Below are 21,444 nucleotides of genomic sequence, written 5' to 3' on the forward strand. Positions count from 1 at the left end.
TTATTTTTAATTTTTTGACTCTTGTAATAACACTTGGTTTAAAACACAAACCTGGGCAGGCGCAGTGGCTCACGCCTATAATCACAGCACTTTGGGAGGCTGAGGTGGGTGGATCACCTGAGGTCAGGAGGTGGAGACCAGCCTGGCCAACGTGGTGAAACCCATCTCTACTAAAAATACAAAAATTAGCCAGGGGTGGTAGCATGCACTTGTAATCCCAACTACTCTGGAGGCTGAGTCAGGAGAATTTCTTAAACCCAGGAGGCAGGGGTTGCAGTGAGCCAAGATTGCGCCGTTGCACTCCAGTCTGGGTGACAAGAGTGAAGCTCCATCTCAAAAAAAAAAAAATTGTACCACTGTACAAAAATATTTTTTTCTTTATGCTCTGTAAGGTTTTTTCTGTTTTCAAAATGATTTATTTATATTTTTTAAACTTTTTTGTAAAAAACTAAGACACACATACATTATACTAGGCCTACACAGGGCCAGTATCATCAGTAAGTCACTTAGGCAATGGGAATTTTTCAACTCCATTATAATGGGACTACCATCATATATGCAGTGTGTCACTTCCCAGAATGTTGTTACATGGCATGTGAGTATAAATTGAAAGTTCAGCCATATCAACTTTATTTAAAAGTTGTGTGTTTTTTTAAATTCTTTCAGGAAGCCATTAATTTGCTAGAACCAATGACAAACGACCCCGTGAACTACGTGAGGCAAGGGGCACTCATAGCTTCAGCTCTCATCATGATCCAGCAGACTGAAATCACTTGTCCAAAGGTGAGCAAACAAAGAAATTCCCTGGAAGAGAGATGGTTTGGTCTTTTCTTTAGTAACTTATCGTCTTTTGAGGACATTTTTTAGTTCAAATATGGTAAACACTGAAAGTAAAGTAAAAGTAAAGAGAGCATTTTAGAGTATAAGAGAATGGGGAAACTTTAAATATGTAATGCTCTTTAAATGTATTTTTTACAGACTTAATGGTCCCTTTGTTAATTTAAGTATGTAACCATGCTTGAAAAATTAGAACTCTTGGGGTGTTAAAACCGTAAAATGAACTATTTTTTTGCCTTTCACTGTCCTTTTAAAATGTATTCAGTGGGATAACTTTTTCCTCTGATAATACAGGATGCGAACTTAGGCAGTCCATGACTTTTTTGATCTATCCTTCTAAGGTAATTTTTAAAAAGCCTGCAGTCACTTTGTATCGTACATACCGTCTTAGTTTAGAAATGAGTACATCCACATTCTTTTTGGAATGTCATTGCCCTCCTAGGCGATCTTTTTGGGTGGAGTTCCAAATGGCTCCAAGACAGCTTTCTTTTCCACTTGACCCACATCTGCTCCACAGAAACACTCTTGTACATTTTGCCCTTCTGGATAGGAATATAATAGGATGTCAGTGCTAGTACCTCAGCTAATAGCTAATGTCTCAGTGCACAGCAGCCCCTGATCATATTGGACACTCCAAGTGGACCCTCTGAACCCCTATTCTGTAAACTTGGAGTGAGGGGGAAAGACTCACAACCCAGCTTGCCCCAAAGAGATCCTCTTCACATATCCTCCACAATCCACACCCACCTTGTGGGTGACTCCATAATAGTTTTGAGACACCTGTTTTAAAATTCTCTGATGAGCCCAGCGTGGTGGTTCATTCCTATAATCCCAGTACTCCCGGAGGCTGAGGTGGGAGGATCACTTGAGCCCAGGAGTTCAAGGCTAGCCTGGGCAACATAGGGGGAGGCCCCATCACTACAAAGAATTAAAAAGGAATTAGCTGGGCATGGTGGCATGCACCTGTAGTCCCAGCTATTTGGGAGCTGAGGTGGGAGAATCACTTAAGCCCAGGAGGCCAAGGCTGCAGTGAGCTGTGGTTGTGCCACTGCACTCCAGCCTGGGTGACAGAGCAAGACCCTGTCTCAAAAAATAAAATAAAATTATCTCATGATAATCTCTCAGTCCTCAGGTTGTTAGTGTTTGATATCTCATGTATCTTGTCATTTCAGCCAAAACTTCTCATTTTACTAAGAAACAGAAAATGCATGTATCTTATTTTTAATACATGTACTAAAATTAGCATGCTTGATATACTAAATAGACATGTGTAGCTTACACAACAATTTCAGATCTTCTAATTCTTAAAGCTAGGGACTTTAGTATCCATGTATTAATTAATCCTGCTCATATAATGGGAAGTAGTCAAAAAATTGACAACAGAAAAAACTGTTGGCATTGTGTCTTATGCCTCATCGAGCAAATAATAGCACACCACCCTCATTTTCAGCAAAGTAGATTTGAGGAGGTAGAGAAAAGAAAAATTTCCAGAGCTCATTGATTATTCTAATTTTATGGAGCTTTGTTTAAAAAATTTCAAGTTCTAAACAGTTGCTGTCATCTTTGCTTCATTTATTTAGTGCTGCTATTTCTGTCTCAAAATCATTTTCAGGACTTTCAAAAATTGTATTATTACAAAGATAGAATCTGACTTCTCATCCTGTTTTTATAACGTATTACTTAATATACTACATCTTCTAGAACATAAACATCTTTCCAAACACCACATTTCTTTTTGTTTTTAAATATAGCAGCTATCATATGAGTAGCTTTTACATATTTTATTTCTGCTTTTGATCTTCAACTGAGCTTTTGGAGGTTATCCAACTGAGTAGTGTCATTAAAGAAACAAATTTTGGTCACGGAATGCACCTCCTCTAACAGTAATACATAGACATTCACTTTGACCCCACATGTTGCTTTCATGTTACTTGTATTGTCAGCAAGACAAATGTTCTGTCTTCACATCCTCTGCTGTAGGATTTCATTGATTTTACAATTATAATCTCTGTTCCAAAAATGGCAGAGTCCTTTAGGAGCTGGATAATCATTCCAGGAACTGTTGTTGAACCAAGTCTTACCTGGTGCAGATACATGGGGCACACTCCCATCTTCAGGTTGTATCGGAATCTTAGACACTGATTAAAATGTCAAAGTGAAGTCACAGCTAGTAGCCTTTGCCATTAATATAAACTGGGTAGATAAATGTAAGTGTATATACCACTGACTAAAAAAGCAAAATTGACATGTGAAACTCAAAAATTCTTTCAGGAAACACTACTCTTTAGAGCGAAGTTGTTACTTAGCTTAAGAATTCTTAAAGTTAATTTCATTGTTTTCTGTTATTAAGCAAGTGATAAAGAATTTCATAGACTACAGTTTATATCATCTTTCCTTTATCTGATAATTGCCAACAAGACAAAATTGACATTTTGGGGATGGTATACAGCATGTTGCCAAAAAGAAAAATCTGTTGAGAAACTCTGAAGGGGAGTAGATTCTTAAGGCTACAGAGTCTTAATTGCAAGATTGCAAAACCAGTCCATGAAATAAAGTGGAAATGGCTCAAAAATAAAGATCAAATGTGAATTTCATCAAGAGTTATAAACCCCTCTCAAAGGAATTCAAAAGAGAAATTTCTCAGATATTTTGTGAAATTCACAATGGAAATTTCCAAAGGAAATGTCTTATGTAACCATTAATATATGTCACATCCCTAACACTTAGCTCCACACGTTGCCCTCTTAGTTGAAGTATCTCCAGTACATCTTTGCTTTGCTTCTCTCAGTTTCTCGCTAGCTCATGCTCACAAACATAAACCCAGGAACATGCACACATCCCTGGATCAAAGGTTGACATTTAACAAGGGTAATGTTCTTTTTTAGGTCCTTGGAGCTATTTTGCTCTAAAAACCCAACTCTCCTCTTTATTAAATTATCTATCTTTTGTTTTTCTTGTTAAATGAAATCCACCATTAAGATGGGCACAGTGGCTGAGGCAGGAGACTCGCTTGAGCCTGGGAGTTCAAGGCCAGCCTGAACAACATCCCAAGACCCTATCTCTAAAAAACAAACAAAAAAAAATCACCATTAACAGTTACTTGAACATGTACATATTAAGTATCATATATAAACTCACATCAAAATATTACACTTTAAATATAGAATTTGGTGTTCCTATTACCAATATTACTTGGCCTAAGGCCTGGTACAGGAAAGCTTCTCCTATCATTGACAAGTACCCTCTTTGGAAGTAGAATTAAGCTCCTGCAGTTCTAAAATAAATCACTGTATATATGATTTTATAGCATAACACATTTGTAAGTAGTAGTCTATTACCACACTGTCATTTTAAGATAGGGACTTGGACTTTTACAGTGTTAGTGGTAATAAAAAAGAAAAAGGCTACAGAAACTACTATAAGGAAATTAATGCCGATAAAATTGAGGAGGGAGCTGAAAACTCATTTGGGATCCTGATAATGGGGAAGTCATGATAGCATCAACAAGAATATTTTGAAGGAAGAATACAGATAATATTCATTTCAGGCATATTGAGTTTGACATGACAGCATGTCATTGGAAACAACATGGGAGCATAGGAAAAAAATTAGATGCTAAATACGGAGATTTGGGAACTAGCCATAAAAAAAATTATATAGGCCAGGCACAGTGGCTCACGCCTATAATCATAGCACTTTGGGAGGCCAAGGCGGGTGGATCACGCGGTCAGGAGTTCAAGACCAGCATGGACAACATAGTGAAACCCCGTCTCTACTAAAAATACAAAAAAAATTAGCTGAGTGTGGTGGCGGGCGCCTGTAGTTCCAGCTACTTGGGAGGCTGAGGCAGGAGAATCACTTGAACCTGGGAGGCGGAGGTTGCAGTGAGCCGAGATCACACCACTGCACTCCAGCTTGGGCGACACAGTGAGGCTGTCTCAAGGAGGGGGAAAAAAAAAAAGTATATATATCTATATAGATATATACAGATATATATACACATATATAGACATATAGAGAGAGAGACATATATAGACATATATATATGTGTGTATGTGTGTTTATAGCCCTTTATCTACCATTACAGAATCCAGAAAGCTCTGAAAACTCAGAGGTTTGTTTGTTTTTAAAGACTCATTTGGATGTAATTATTAATTCATTATCATTTATCCTACTTAGTATAAATATTCATATATTGTGCTACTTCAGAAATAATTTATTTGATTATGGAATATCATAATATATAGAGCAGTACTACACTGGGAGTATTGTATAATATATGGATATGTATCATGTTAGCCTTCTAAATTCTGAATTCCAAAATACATCTCACCTCAAGGATTTCATGGAAGGAATTACAGACATATATTTGAAGTCATAAGCACAAATATAATTTCACAGACAGAAAAAACACCTCCAAAACTGATCCTTGATGTACAGCTACATTTCCATAACCAGGAAGATAGAAAAATAGAAAGGAGGAGTCACACTCAGATGATAAGTACCAACAGAAACAACTCTAAGGAACTTTATTGCTTTCTCCCTGATATCTAAGAGTGGGCTTTTTTCCAGCAGTATAGGGCATACAAGTAAAAACATGATGAATGTTAAAAATGCAGCTTTTTGAGAAGGTAGATTTTAAATACTCCTACATAGTACAATGCATGGATTACAGCGTTGCATAAAATTTTAATTGTCTTTTTTTGTGAGATTGTTGTGATATAAAATGGAAAGCTAATATGATTTTTCTCCTGGAAATTCTACTTTTTGTTTTTTTTGGTGGGGGGAGACCATACTATTCATAACAATGAAATTGAGTTAGAAAATCTTAATCCTCACCCTGATTACCATTAATTGCTTGTGATAGCAAGCAAACCAATTGTTTTGCTTGTCTTTTTAGTCTTCATATCTGTAACTAGATGTGAATAGAGGGAGTAGACCAGATGGTCTCAAAGCTGACTTCGAAATTTAATGTATGTCCTAATCTACTAAAATAATTCTTTACCAAGAATTACAATAATGAAAATTAAGTTACTGATACATAAGAAATAAAATGTGAGAAAAAAATTTAAAATGATAAAAACTAGCTTTTTAAAGCATTCTATTTAATATTAGATAAGCCGATTGTATAGTTGGACTGATTTTTTTATCCATTTGTCAGTTTTACTGAATGCTTTTCTATTGTTTTGGGTACAATTTTAAATTTAAATTTTCCCTATAATGTACATTCAGTGCTTTGTTCTATGTTTCTTTTTATAATTTTGTGAAATATTTCTTAAGCCTTTAGCACATAAAATTTCCATACTGTATAAGGTAATGTAAGTGTTCATCTAAAATAAGTTCAGAATCAAAGGAACTTGACTGGTCGAACCAGAATAAAAGCATCAAACATGAGATTTTTTTTTTTTTTTTTTTTGAGATGGAGTTTTGCTCTTGTTGCCCAGGCTGGAGTGCAGTGGCACGATCTCGGTTCACTGCAACCTTTGCCTCCCGGGTTCAAGCGATTCTTCTGCCTCAGCCTCCTGAGTAGCTGGGATTATAGGCGCCTGCCACCATGCCCAGCTCATTTTTTGTATTTTTAGTAGAGATGGGGCTTCGCCATATTGGGCAGGCTGGTCTCAAACTCCTGACCTCAGGTGATTCACCTGCCTCGGCCTCCCCCAAAGTGCTGGGATTACAGTCATGACCCACCTCACCCGGCCACATGAGAATTTTTTTAAGTAGAGGGGAATTTAGTGATGATTTAATCATGCTAGGTTTTATAGTTAAAGAAATCCTGAGAAGTAAGTGACTTAAGTGGTTGTGTGCTGGGTAGTGGCAGAGTTAGTTCATTGTTTCCCCACTATATTCTGTTGCTGCCTGTGAATAAAAAATGAGAACCATGTTCAAGGAATATTATTTTGTTAGTAGCATTTAGATTGCAGAGATAATAGGAGGGATTGGTAGGATTCTTCCCCCATATGGTGAAACAGTCACGCTTATTGAACTATGAAATGCCCTTTATACATTACACGACGTATATGTTACCTCATATAATCCTATAATAGCTGTGTAAGGTAGGTGCTAACATCCCTGTAGAGATGAAGATACTGAGGTTCATAACAGGTAGTAACTTACCCAAACAGCTTATAAGAACAGCTTATAAGCCAGGGTTGTGTGATTCTATTATTCTGCCACTGTATCACATTGTGGCCTCCCAGACCAAGACAAATGAAAAGGGGGAAAAGATTCTGAAAGAATATGTAATGCAGATAAAGTCATTATATTAGGAAACTCAAATTTGATATTTTCTGCTTTTGGCAGATTTGGGGAGCTCCATGATTATGTGCTTCTTGAACAAGCCGACTTCTTCCTGGGTGCCTACCATTTGAAAAGCACTGTTGGGAAAACAGAGAAGTGTAAGACATAGAAGAAGCATAAAATAGTTTACTTATTGTCACCCAAACAGATTTAAAGGAATATTAATTATTCATACAGAATATATTTTATAAATATATGTTCTAATCATAAAAATAATACATATTAATTTTAGAAAATGCAGAAAGGATAAAGAATTACCAGTAATCCCACCTTAAGTGAGTCAGCACATTTTCCATTCCGATACGCTCCTTTTGGTACGAGTACACATTCTGACAAGTCCTCAGAAAATTAATGTGAGTAGATAATGGAAATCTCTACTTTACGTGAATATACTTAATGCAAAAGATACCTCACACAGCTTTGGTGAAGGGTAATTTACTTTAAGGTGGAACTGAAGGACCATGCTTTTTAGGAAACCCGCAAGGTTGGTGGTAAACAGAATAGCTATAATTCAAAATGCAATGAAAGCCTTAGTGTTTGCTTGGACTTTTTAGGCCTGCTGACTAACAGTGGTAATGTATGAAATCGCATTCAACATTCCTTTGACCTTGAAACATCCACTGTGGAATGAGGATTCAAGACAGAGCTGGTGCTCCCACACTAAAAAGTCATAACACCCGTGATTGCAACCACGGAACTGCTCTGCCTTCAAGTCTGGTCCATATCCCTCTCTTGAGCATTACGAAACTCAGAACTAACTCATTATCATTGGAGCAATATTATTCCCTGTTCTAAAATGGTACCACAAATGAGTAGACTTAGACTATAATTCTTTCTCTTGCTCCTTCAGGTGAATCAGTTCAGACAGCTGTATTCCAAAGTCATCAATGATAAGCATGATGATGTCATGGCCAAGTTTGGCGCTATTCTGGCCCAGGGCATACTGGATGCAGGTAAATGTTTTTAAGTCTTTGAGATTTATTTATTTAAACTAAATCTAATAAAATAACTATCTGCTCTAACTATATGACATAATGGAAATTGAGTCTGAGGCAAATTATTCCTGGAGAAAATTTGGAGCCTGCAGTTCATAGAGATCATGTACATTTAAGAGTACAGGCCGGGCGCAATGGTTCATGCCTATAATCCCAGCACTTTGGGAGGCCGAGGTGGGTGGATCACCTGAGGTTGGGAGTTCGAGACCAGCCTGACCAACATGGAGAAACCCCATCTCTACTAAAAATATAAAATTAGCTGGGTGTGGTGGCACATACCTGTAATCCTAGCTACTTGGGAGGCTGAGGCAGGAGTATCACTTGAACCCAGGAAGTGGAGGTTGCAGTGAGTCCAGATCGCGCCATTGCACTCCAGCCAGGGCAACAAGAGCAAAACTCAGTCTCCAAAAACAAAAAAACAAAAAAAAAGTACAGGCTGTCGGCCAGGCACGGTGGCTCACGTCTGTAATCCCAGCACTTTGGGAGGCCAAGGCAGGTGGATCTCCTGAGGTCAGGAGTTCAAGACCAGCCTGGCCAACAAGGTGAAACCCTGTCTCTACTAAAAATACAAAAAAATTAGCCAGGAGTGGTGGCATGCACCTGTAATCCCAGCTACTCAGGAGGCTGAGGCAGGAGAATCACTTGAACCTGAGAGGCTGAGGTTGCAGTGAACCGAGATTGCTCCACTCCATTCCAGTCTGGGTGACAGGGACAGTGGTGACAGTGCCTGTCACTTAGTAAAGTGACTGTTGGTTGGTTTTTTGTTATTTTTCTTTTAAGACAGAGTCTCACTCTGTCACCCAAGCCGGAGTGCAGTGGCACGAGCATGGCTTGCTGCAGCCTTAACCTCCTGGGCTCAGGCAATCCTCTTGCCTCAGCCTCCCAAGTAGCTGAGACTACAAGCATATGTCACCACACCCAACTAATTGTTTAAACTTCTTGTAGAGATAGGATCTCACTATGTTGCTCAGGCTTGTCTTGAACTCCTGGACTCGTGCAGTGTTCCCACCTCGACCTTCCAAAGTGCTGGGATTATAGCTGTGAACCACTGTGCCCAGCCAATTTATTTTTCCTTTAATTTTCTTAGTATTATATGAATTTTAAACAAGTTGACATTGAATCATTTTTGAGGAAAACATTTTAAATAAATTCTAGCAGCCAGATCACTTATAAAATAAGGTAAGTTGAATATTTACCTAATAAATGCATACAGAGCACACTGTGCCATCTGGCTCCAGAATTCTCACCATCCACCATAATACCATAGTCTGTTTCAAAAGATAGAGTGGTGTGCTTTATTTCCTTAGACTTGGAGTTCATTTGACATATGCCTTAACGTTATTATTGGTGACCTCTCAATAGGATAAGAGGAGAAGAGCAGATACATACTTCATTGTTCAACTATGTGATTCTTTTTCTTGATGTACCCTATCCATGTGAATATAATCCTTTTTATTTTTGCTAATTTGAAAGGTGAGGAATAACATCTCAAGGTTTTTATAGCAGTTCTAGTATTAAGGGAGCATTTTGTTTCACATTTATTAGCCATTGGATTCTAAGAAAAACAGTTAGCCTTATTTGTTGCAGTCATTGTTTCCTCAGTCAACTAGGAATGTGTGTATATTTGTAGTGAAGGAGATGAGGAAAAGAAGCTGCTATTAATTTGATAACTCATAATTTTTTGTTTTTAATCTTTTTGGGTTTTCTACTTGCTGAGAGTGTTTTAATCATACCACAGTTTTCAGAGTCCTTTTATAATTTTAGATAATCTCCCTCATATGGCCTCTTTCTTTAAAAAAAATCCATATCTCCTTTCTCATTTGATTAATCCTTTTTTCTTTATTAGGTTTGCCAGTAATTTCTCTATTTATGTACTTTGTTCTTTTTTTGTAAATTCTTTATTTTTGATCTTATCTTTATTATTTGCTGTTTTATAACTTTGGTGTTCTTTTCTAAATTTTTGAGGCAAATGTTCCTCTCTTTTAACCTATTTGTCTAATGGAGTTTTTTGTTTGGTTGGTTTTTATTTTCCAAGAAGTTGTGAGTTTTCTGGTTAAAATTTTAATATTGAGGCATAGTTTACTTTTCTCTTTCTTTTTAATTTAAAAAATATTTCCTTGCAGCTGTTTATAGATAAAAAAAATTCTATAAATATTTTAGGTAAAGTAAACCATTTCAATTCTAAATGGTATTGATTCCCTCCCATTTACAAGCTACATATGTAGGTTTCCATAGTTTCTCCCTTCTCACTCTTCACTACCTTCCAATATTTTTATATTATGTTTATGTTGTCAACAGTTTGTGATATTTACATTGTCTTCAGAAATCATAATTCTTACAATTGTATGGTCTTAGTTTCATATTTAAATGGATTCAGTGCCCATTTCTTTTATTGCAGCTTTTTCATCCTTAGGTTATCTGTACTAAGTCTAGACACTTAATTGGCTGGATTTTATCAGTAATTAAGTTTTTTTAATTGGGCTTTTAAAATTTTTTAGATTTACAGAAAAAATTGAGGAAGAAATGCAGAGTTTCCATATGTCCCCTTTGCCCCTCCAATTTCCCCTGTTATTGGCATCTTGTGTTAGTGTGGTATATTTGCTTACAATCAATGAGCCAATATTGACACATTATTATTAACTAAACTCCCTAGTTTACATTAGAGTTCACCCTTTATGTTGTACATTTTATGGGTTTTGACAGATCTTTAATGACATGTGTCTACCATAACAGTATGATACAAAATAGTTTCACTACCCTAAAAATTCCCTGTGCTTAACCTATTTATCCCTCCTTGCCCTCCCCACAAGTCCCTGACCTTTTTACTGTCTCCATAGTTTTATTTTGTTTTAATAGATAAAGTTTTGAATTTATTGAAAGTTTTTTTATAATATCCTCTTACTTTTTCAATGTCTGTGGAATCTGTAGTGATATCCCCTTTTTCATTCTTTTTCTTTTTAAAAAACTTATTTTTATTTATTTTATTAAGGTATGGTTGACAAATAGAAATTGTACATACAGTGTACATGGTGATATATATACATGATATATATACATGAGATATATATATATAGTAAAATAGTTAAATCAAGCTAATTAACATATCTGTCACCTTACATACTTATCATTTTTTGTTATGAGAAAATTTAAGATCTCCTTAAGCAATTTTCAGATATACAGTACATTATTATTAGCTGTAGTCATCATGCTGTACTATAGATCTCCTGAACTTACTAATTATCCTAATTGAACTGTCTCCACAGTTTTAGTTTTGCCTTTTCCAGATTTTCATATAGTTTGAATAATACATTATGTAGCCTTTTCAGATTACTTCTTTTGGTGGTGAGTATTTAAAACAACATTTAGGGATAACATTTTACTGCTCTGTAATCTTTTTTTTCTCTTTTAGCTGCCACTTTTTAAAGTGTATGATTTTAGATCACACCCCTTCACTTGTTCACCACTACCACAGTTTTTTGCTGGTTTTTACTATATTAGGGTTACTTGTTAAGAATTGGGGGAGACTGCTCTGGGCACACTACCTGTAGGGTAGCCCTGCTCTGCAAGGAGCAATACAAAAAAAGAAAAATAAATTTTTAATTAAAAATATAAAATTATATATTAAGAAAAAAGAATTAAGGGAGGATAATTCTATGTTTCGCCTCTTCTCTGCCAGATTTACTACAAGTCATCTCACTGTGTTCTCTTCCTTCCTCTTTCAGCCTCTGTTTGTCTTTTCTTTTTCTTTTTTTTTTTTTTTATATCTTCTTTTTTTGTTTGGGGCTTTTTTACTTTATCTGTTTGTCTCGTGGACCAATCAAGTTTTGGTGCTTCTTTCTGTTTCTCTTTATTTATAACAATTTTTGCTTTAGACATTTATTACATAAAAGTTCTTTTTTTGCGGGCGGTGGGGGCCAACTCTGTCACCCAGCCTGGAGTGCAGTGGCATGATCTCGGCTCACTGCAACCTCCACCTCCCGGGTTCAAGCAATTCTCCTGCCTCAGTCCCTCCTGTAGCTGGGACTACAGGTGCACACCGCCACGCCCGGCAATTTTTTTTGTATTTTAGTGGAGACTGGGTTTCACCGTGTTGCCTAGGCTGGTCGCGAACTCCTGATCTCAGGCAATCCACCCACCTCAGCCTCCCAAAGTGCTGGGATTACAGGTGTGAGCCACCATACCTGGCCCTACATAAAAGTTCTATACTGTAGTGTTCACTGTTATGAGCATAGAATTAATCTCATGTCCTTTTTCACTTTTTAATATCCTATCCTCATAGAACACTGTGCTGCAACTGCGTTAGAAAAATTTGCAGTCTTGATCTTCTCTCAGTAAAATTAGTGGTAGTAGGCCTGGCTTAGTGGCTCACACCTGTAATCCCAGCATTTTGGGAGGCCGAGGTGGGTGGATCATTTGAGGTCAGGAGTTTGAGACCAGCCTGACCAACATGGTGAGACCCTGTCTCTACTAAAAATACAAAAATTAGCTGAGCATGGTGGTGCATGCCTGTATTCCCAGGTATTCAGGAGGCTGAGGCACGAGAATTGCTTGAGCCTGGAGGTGAAGGTTGCAGTGAGCTGAGATTGTGCCACCGCACTGCAGCCTGGACGACAGAATGAGACTCCATCTCAAAAAAAGAAAAAAGAAAATTAGTGGTAGTAGAGAAAAATCTAGAGAGGGCAACTTCAAGGGAAGGAATGAAGTTGAAGTTTATGAGAACTCACTCAGTGATTCGGTCTCTTCTGGGAGAAAAGCCGAAGATAAAGAAGTTGATTGAAGTTTGTTAAACTGCAAATTATCAATATGATAAACTCTACCTTATTTATTAAATCTCAGAATGTTAGAACAAAAGGCTAATTTAGCTTCTAAGTCCGAAGAAGATAGATTTCATTGAACTAAAAGGAAATTCAGCTTCAAAGTTAGATCAAATAGCACGTTAGCTAGGCATCGTTTTCCTCTCTTCTGCCCTCCCCAGCCTCCATCCCAGGTTAGTTACTATGTCTTAGTGAAATGTTCCCACTAGCACCCAGGTTTATAGCTATCATAATACTTTCATATCTTATTTTAATTATCGAATTATCTGTCTTCTTTGTGAGACTGGAGTCTCCTTAGGATCTTTTCCAGTATGTTATTCACAATCCTCAACATATAGTTAGCATTCAGTGAATGGGGGTTAGCATAGGGAAGAGTACAAGTAGACAATAAATGTATATAATTCATTTCTATTGGAAAAACAAGATTAAAGTATACCTGGCCTTTTTTTCAGATGAAAAATTTAAATACCTTTAGTGGAGTATTAAGAAAATCTAGATTATTTGGTTGAACAGTAGAACCCTGATTCTTATAAAAATTAAAATGCTGCTTGGTTTAGTCAAGTCAAGTCAGTGTTTGGTTCTTGACTCCAAGCAAAATGTGAAGATGCCTATAAAACACTGAGATCAAGAGAAGAGAAATGTAAGCAACAGGAATCCGCATTGGAATTCCAATTAAGACCCTGATTAGGCACAGACAAGCCCCATTTTTATAGGATATATTATTTAAATGAAGATTCTTGCATTTCAAAGTTCTGTGATCCAGCACTAACTCTGTTACCATCTAGCGCATGGGCCAAATCTGATAATGGTGTGTTTTGTTTTGCCTGCCTAACAAAATTTGCAAGATTTTGGACAAAATCCATAGTCTACTTTTAAAAACAAAATGACCTAGTGACCCCTGGACCTACACTGTAGTAAGATATTCCCTTTAAATAGAACATGTGTTTTCCAGTTTGCTTCAGTTTTAAAAACAAAATGACCTAGTAATCCTGGACCTACACCCCCAGTAACAAGCTACCTTTAAATAGGACATGTACTTTACAGTTTGCTTCAGTCCCCACTGCTCCCAGCCCACTTATTCCTTATTTGTTTACTTGACTTGTTCCTAAAGGCATTTGGGTTTGTAATCCCTCATAGCCTCCTAGAATCTCAGCCTTACAAGGGCTCACCAGCTCTCCCCAACTGATGGCTTGGATCTTAGCTGTAGTTCACTGGCTTTCAAACTTTATCTGCACTCTGTAGAGGAATAGTCTAGGGCAGCAGTCCACAACCTTTTTGACACCAGGGACAGGTTTCATGGAAGACAATGTTTTTTTCTACGACGGGGGTGGGGTGGTTTCAGGATGAAACTTTTCCACCTCAGTTCAGTAGGCATTAGATTCTCATAAGGAACGTACAGCCTAGATCCCTCGCATGTGCGGTTCACAATAAGGTTCACATTCCTATGAGAATCTAATGCCACTGCTGATTTGACAGGAGGCAGAGCTCAGGTGGTAATGTTCAGGTGCCCTCCGCTCACCTCCTGCTCTGCAGCCTGGTTCCTAACAGGCCATGGACAGGTCTGCAGCCCCAGGATTTGGGGACCCCTGGTTCCAGGCCATATATTCTCCCAGCAGTCCAAACTTCTGATTAAACAGAAGCAGCTCTGATTTCATTCCTTTACATATTGTGTTTCCTTAGAAAAATTTCAGTTGAATCAAGGGTTAGAGGTTAAGTTTTCTTTTGTAAGTGGTAGTGTTCTCGTTCAAGTGTTCAAATTCAACCCCTCATTTTGCTAATGGGAGAAAAGGAATTAGAAATAAAGTGTTTTGTCCACGGTTACAGGGCTAGTTAATGTCAGAGCTCCTCCCACCAATTTAAGTGGCTTAATAATTCGTAGGGTAATGCTCAATGCTTTCATAGATTTTTATATAGCTGCATATAAATCTTCATAATTTGTAAGGGATATTTCTCAAAATTCTAATAATGTTTATGCTGCTTAGCACCTAAAAGACCAAGAGTCAGAACATATTCTTTACTGTTTTATATAAATTTTTATAAATGTGTAAGTATATTATAAATATGTATTTGCATATGATTGAAGCAGAAAGAGTAAAACTAAGCAAACTATCTATGCTTGCCTCTGCTATGCTGTGCAAAAAGTATATACTAAAACTTTGCTTTTTATTAACACATGAAAAGCCAATATATAATGCAGATTAATACTTAATTTAGCATCACAGTTTTCATACCCTTCAGGCCTAGTTTTTGAAAAACGCCTGCCTATAGAGAAAGTAAGTCTAGATGTGTGCTAAATCCAGTTAAAAGTACACTTCCAATTTTGGAGAGCCTGGATAACTCACTAATTCCAAGGACTGCATATTAGACTGCACATATGAATTGTGCTTTTAAAATCATCACCAGATGTTTCCCTACTGCAGCACTTACAGATCTTTGTTATTGCCTGGGTGTAGTGCCTCACATGCTTGTAATCCCAAGACTTGGGAGGCTGAGTCAGGAGGATCGTATGAGGCTAGGAGTTTGAGACTAGCCTGGGCAACATAGTGAGACCCTCGTCTCTACAAAAAATTTAAAAATCAGCCAGGTGTGGCGGCGCGCACATGTAGTCCTAGCTACTCGGGAGGCTAAAAGAGGAGGATCCCCTAAGGCCAGGAGGTCGAGGCTGCAGTGAGCCATGATCGTGCTGCTGCACTTGGTTGCAGTGTTTCACTCTGTCACCCAAGCTTGGGTAACGGTGACACCCTATCTCTTTAAACAAAAAAAAAAAGAAAGAAAGAAAGATATCGTTATTATTGTCCTACTATAATAATAGGACAATACTATTATTGTTCATGGTTTCTCTCTTTTTCTACAGGTGGTCATAATGTCACAATCTCCTTACAGTCCAGGACTGGGCATACTCATATGCCTTCTGTGGTTGGCGTCCTTGTATTTACCCAGTTTTGGTTCTGGTTTCCTCTTTCACACTTCCTGTCATTGGCTTATACCCCTACCTGTGTCATTGGCCTTAACAAGGACTTAAAGGTATGTCTGTGAGACCTCAGCTTTGTAGTATTTCCTGTTCACCGTATCTTATTCATATTTACCGCCCACTTGCAAGGATTTCCATTAAATTTTAAAGATGAGTTAACATCTTATAATAACATTTTCCCTTCAAGTTGAATCGTCACCTTTTTGAATGGAGTGTGTCATTGAAAGTTTTGAAAATCATATCTCCTTACTAGCTGTGTAACTTCAAGTAATTAGTTGAGAAAGAATGGTGAGAGAGGGGGCTAAATATAAACATATGAAGAGGCTTTATATACCACTCTGATGAATTTTATTTAATACTAAAGCCTGGGAACTGTCGAAGGATTTCAAATGATAAATGAACATGAGATTTCCATTTAGAAAGATCTTTCTGGTATCAGTGGAAACTCATTACAATGCTATTGCAGTAATCTGGGCAAGGAAGAATGCAAACCTAAACTAAATCTTCCAGAGTTATCTGATACTCGAGTGGTTGATGGAAGAAAGAATTATTACTAAAGGGAAAAAGCAAAATAGGAGGATGACCCTTTGGTAGAAGCAGGAAACAAGACCAACTGTGAGGAGCTAGGGAATCTGATGGAATGTAACTGCTGACTTAAGTCAGAAATTTAAGGCACTGCGTGCCCTGTCATCACATTTGTGGTCATATTTTTTTAATGGAGTTTGTGTTTAGGTCTTTCTTAGTCCTGTGACTTGATGATTCATCTTCTTGTTCTTTAAAAGTCGAAAGGCTTTTTGACCTTTAAATAACTCTTACATCTGGTCATCACTGTTAAAATGTTCTACTACATTTTCAGAGTGGAAAAGTTTTAGGCTTAAAACTGACTGGTAAAAATAGAATATTTCTTTGTATTGATTTTTTCAGTATAGCTGTACAGCCAGTTATCCTTCGTTAAGTGTTTCGGTACTAAAACTGCTCACATTTGTAAATATTGAGCAGCTTTATTGTCAGAACAAGAATCCCTTGGTTTCCCAATCCCCAACTTTTAACATTGTAATTAAACATCCTGTATAACCTGTTTTATTCTCTGCCAAACAATTTTATGACTGCTGTTTTTACTCTTTGTAATGAAAATGGGATGGAGAAGATAAGGTTCTTTGTCCTTATGGTGGTATTTATTATCATCCTCCATCAATGCAGATTGGGTAAATAGAGAAAAATTCAGGCCGGGTGTGGTTGTGCACATCTGTAGTCCCAGCTGCTTGGGAGGCTGAGGCAGGAGAATCGCTTGAACCCAGGAGTCAGAGGTTGCAGTGAGCTGAGATTGCACCACTGCACTCCAGTCTGAGCAACAGAGTGAAACTCTGTCTCAAAAAAAAAAAAAAGAAAGAAAGAAAGGAGGCCGAGGCGGGTGGATCACGAGGTCAGGAGATTGAGACCATCCTGGCTAACACAGTGAAACCCCGTCTCTACTAAAAATACAAAAAAAATTAGCTGGGCATGGTGGCGGGCACCTGTAGTCCCAGCTACTCGGGAGGCTGAGGCAGGAGAATGGCGTGAACCCGGGAGGCAGAGCTTGCGGTGAGCTGAGTTTGCGCCACTGCACTCCAGAGCCTGGGCGACAGAGCGAAACTCCATCTCAAAAAAAAAAAAAAAAAAGAAAGAACGAAAGAAAGGAAAAATTCAGACCAAAGAACTTTAAAACTGGTCACTAGGTAATGTGAAGCTGACTTTCTATTAGGCTCATGTTACACTCTTACAAGGCATGATTATATATGGTGTGGAAATTGTATTCAGGCTAGTGTAAGTTACTAGTCTGGTACAAAGAAGGGAAATGGCAGTTTGTATGCAGGATAGACCATCAAATGCTTTACAAAGGAGAGAACAGTTGATCTGATGCTCACACCATGAATAGGACTTACCCATTGAAGCAGGTTGGTTTGTTCATAAAGATAAAGGGATGCCCATTCAAAGGCACAGAGATTAAGAAAAGTATAGAGAACTGCAGGTAATTCTGTAAAGAACCTAAAAACTAAATCAGTAAAAGTAGACATGGCTTTCAGAGAGGAGTCATAACATAGTTGAACATATAGCCTGCATTAAAACTTTGGTCTCCTTTTGTATCCGTATGCTTGTGGAGAGCACAGAGTACTTAAAGCCAATGTTATTTTAATGGAATTTCTTCAGATGCCGAAAGTTCAGTATAAATCGAACTGTAAACCATCCACATTTGCATATCCTGCCCCTCTGGAAGTACCAAAAGAAAAAGAAAAGGAAAAGGTAGGTTCTTTGTTCCTTTTAGCAGCATTTGTACTTAAATATAGGAGCCACTGAGTATTTTACTTTTTCTTTAACTATGTTTTATGTTTTAAAAGTAACACTTCTTATGCTAACATTTGACATTACACAAGAATATGAAGTAAAAGTCCTTTTTGTCTCTTGGTCATCCAAGTCTCATGTCACAGGAGTCACAACTTCTGAATCCCTCTGAAGGTTTTCTCTGCACATGTCAGTACTTTTTATACCACGAATAAAATTATTCTCTACATACTTTTCTGCATCTTGTTTTCACATTAACTATATATTTTTTTATTTTTAAAACTTTCAATGTATACAGATCTCATTTTTTCCCAGAGCTGCAAAACAATGCCTTTACTATGTGTAGTACTGTTTGTTTTACCAGTGTTTTCTTTGATATTCATTTAAGGTTATTTCTCATTTGTTAGCCCTACACAAGTGAGCCTGGAATTGAAAGTCTTTATACACATGTATTTGTGCACTGTGTGAGTATATCTGTAGGTTAGAATCCTGGATGTCAGGTTACTTGATCAAAAGTAATGCACATTATGTTCATAGTTATTAACTAATTTGCCTTTCAAAATGGACATAATCACTTTATACTCCTACCAACTGCGTATGAGGACACTCCTGTATTAAAGAATAATACATTAAAGAGTTGTACTTGCCCATAAAGTTTTACTCAGTAAAATTATACTTTTTTTGATACCTTATATATAGGAAAATGGCTCTTTCTCTCATGATAATTTTCATATTGGCCAGTTGTTGATTATTTGCTGTACATTTTGTGTATAAGTAAGGATAATTAACCAAATTTGAGGGTAGCAGTTAAGGAATAGCCTTGACAGCATCTTGTTTCATCAGCAATGTTTCAGACCCTCCTTTGGGTCTGAAACAAAATCAGCTTTTACACCAGTATTGCCCAGCTTTTCACCTTTGTTTTCAGCAAGACCCATGAAGGAGAATAATATAGGCTAACCACTCACCCACTGTGTATTAGCATTGTAAGACATGTAGTCCAGAGAGGATAGCTACAGCCAGCGCTAAAGGAAATTGTTCTATTTTCCATTGCTTTCCCGTAAAGCAAAAAGGCTATAGCACCCAAATCTCAATCTTGGAAGTACATGAGAGCAAATTCATATCCAAGGTAGGCTACAGATCAAAAAAAGGGAAGAGTTATATTGGACACAAGCCTCCAAGAACTAAAGATTCACTTGATGACAAGAGTAGTAAATTATTTCAGTAAATGTCCTGTTTAGTTTTCCCATTTATTCTTTGATTTTTAGATATATATATATATATGTGTGTAATACAGCTAGGAAATAGAATAGTGTTGTAGGACTGAGTTCTCTAGGGCTTGCATGTTTGTATGTCAGTAAGGGATTACAACAATTTACCCTGCTCATTTCCCCAGGTTTCTACTGCTGTATTATCTATAACTGCCAAGGCTAAAAAGAAGGAAAAAGAAAAGGAAAAAAAGGAGGAGGAGAAAATGGAAGTGGTAGGTATAACTTGGTGGTCATGTGGATTGAAGTATCTCTGTCTCTGTCATGGTCGAGATTCTTCCTTAGTCGAATATTATTCTACCTTGCTCTTGGCTTCCTTCAAATAATTATCCTGTTCCCAGCATGTGGAATCATCAAACTGTACTTGAAAGAGACTCTAGAAAATATATCCATTTGTGGGAAGAATAGAAGGGTACAAATCAGTAAAAAGTTCCTGGAGCAAATGACAACTAAAATAGGTTTTGAAGGGCAAAGTAGGTTTTTCACAGACAAGATGATGAGGTGGAGAAAGAAAAACCCTTTCAAGCAAAGGGATTATCACTTGTTTAGGTAGACCTTTTTCTGATCTCTGCTGGTGGAAAAACCTTTTTATCCTTTAAAACCAAGTCAAATACCATTCTCATTCCTAAGCAGAGTTACTTTTCCCTCCTCTGAGTCTGATAGCACTTTAGTTGTGCTTCCATTACTACCGACCACTACCTCTTGTACCTTATAGCTGCTCAATAAACTTCAGATGTTACTCAGTTCTGTGGAACAGAAATGAACTTCTATTGAACTTTTTTTAAATTTTATTTTATAGGATGAGGCAGAGAAAAAGGAGGAAAAGGAGAAGAAAAAAGAACCTGAGCCAAACTTCCAGTTATTGGATAACCCAGCCCGAGTTATGCCTGCCCAGCTTAAGGTCCTAACCATGCCGGAGACCTGTAGATACCAGCCTTTCAAACCAGTAAGTTACCAGTGACTCTTACTGTATATACCAGTGGGATATTAATCCATAGGACAATAGAATATTGATAGAGAATGATAAATCTCCAAAGCATTGGAGCAAGCTCACTAGTTCTAAGAAATTATTTAACAAAAGAGAGAATGTTCTTTTCCATTTCATATAGATTTGGGAGAATTTTTCTTTTCCCTGTGTAACCCTACAAACTCCCATCTTCTACCACAGACATACGACGTAGGAGTTCCTAATACAGCAATTTGATTAGGAATATAGACTCTACAGCCAAGCATACAGGATTTGAATCTTGAGTATACTGCTCAGGCTAAGTGACCTTAGGCCAGGTACTAAATCTCTCTCTGCCTCAGTTTTCTTTATTATAAAACAGAGATTACCATCCCTGACTCAGAAATGAGGCACAGATTGAACAAGCACTGAGAACAAGACTTGGGACTGCTCAATAAGTATTGATTACTATGGTAATTACACCGTTGTCTTTTTTTTTTTCTATTTCATTACACCATTGTCATAAATGCATTGCATTTTAGTTAGAAAAGGATCTTCATGGAATTTAATTTATTCCAAGACAGAGTGCTTCATGTTAAAAACAAATGCTTATCAGAAATATGAGTGTGATACTGCCTTTATCTTCCAGGTTCTTGTAGATAACTAGAGCACCATCAGTAGACCCATCCAAGACATCCGGATGCTAGATCTGTCTAAAATGTCAGAGATTCGATTTCTAGATCCTTATCCTTATACAGGAGTAAACTTATTCTTATCAACCTGATGGTGGGTCAAAGGCAACTCCTACCTATAATTGTGAGTCGGGGTCTTACCTGACTAATTTATCAGCTAGAAGAGATAAACCCAAGGGATGCAAGATAGTGTATGTAGTGGTTTAGAGCTGGAATTTGGCATAACTGGGTTTTTATTTCTACTGTTAGCTGTGTGACTAAGACAAGTCATTTAATCTTTGTATTTCAGTTTCCTCATCTGTAAA

General features: G+C 37.3%; 1 protein-coding gene across 2 annotated transcripts in view; it reads left to right on the plus strand.

Moving 5' to 3' along the window:
* PSMD1 (proteasome 26S subunit, non-ATPase 1) overlaps nt 1-21,444 on the plus strand; it is a 115,482-nt gene that overhangs the window by 88,294 nt on the left and 5,744 nt on the right. For both annotated transcript variants that reach the window (XM_009444437.5, NM_001246549.1), the window contains exons 18-23: nt 667-783; nt 7,988-8,090; nt 15,801-15,970; nt 18,105-18,197; nt 19,630-19,716; nt 20,301-20,447. In XM_009444437.5, the coding sequence (XP_009442712.1) occupies nt 667-783; nt 7,988-8,090; nt 15,801-15,970; nt 18,105-18,197; nt 19,630-19,716; nt 20,301-20,447 (717 nt within the window). The remainder of the gene's footprint in view (nt 1-666; nt 784-7,987; nt 8,091-15,800; nt 15,971-18,104; nt 18,198-19,629; nt 19,717-20,300; nt 20,448-21,444) is intronic.

Source organism: Pan troglodytes, chromosome 13 (genome assembly GCF_028858775.2).
Source record: "Pan troglodytes isolate AG18354 chromosome 13, NHGRI_mPanTro3-v2.0_pri, whole genome shotgun sequence".
Taxonomy (NCBI): Eukaryota; Metazoa; Chordata; class Mammalia; order Primates; family Hominidae; genus Pan; species Pan troglodytes.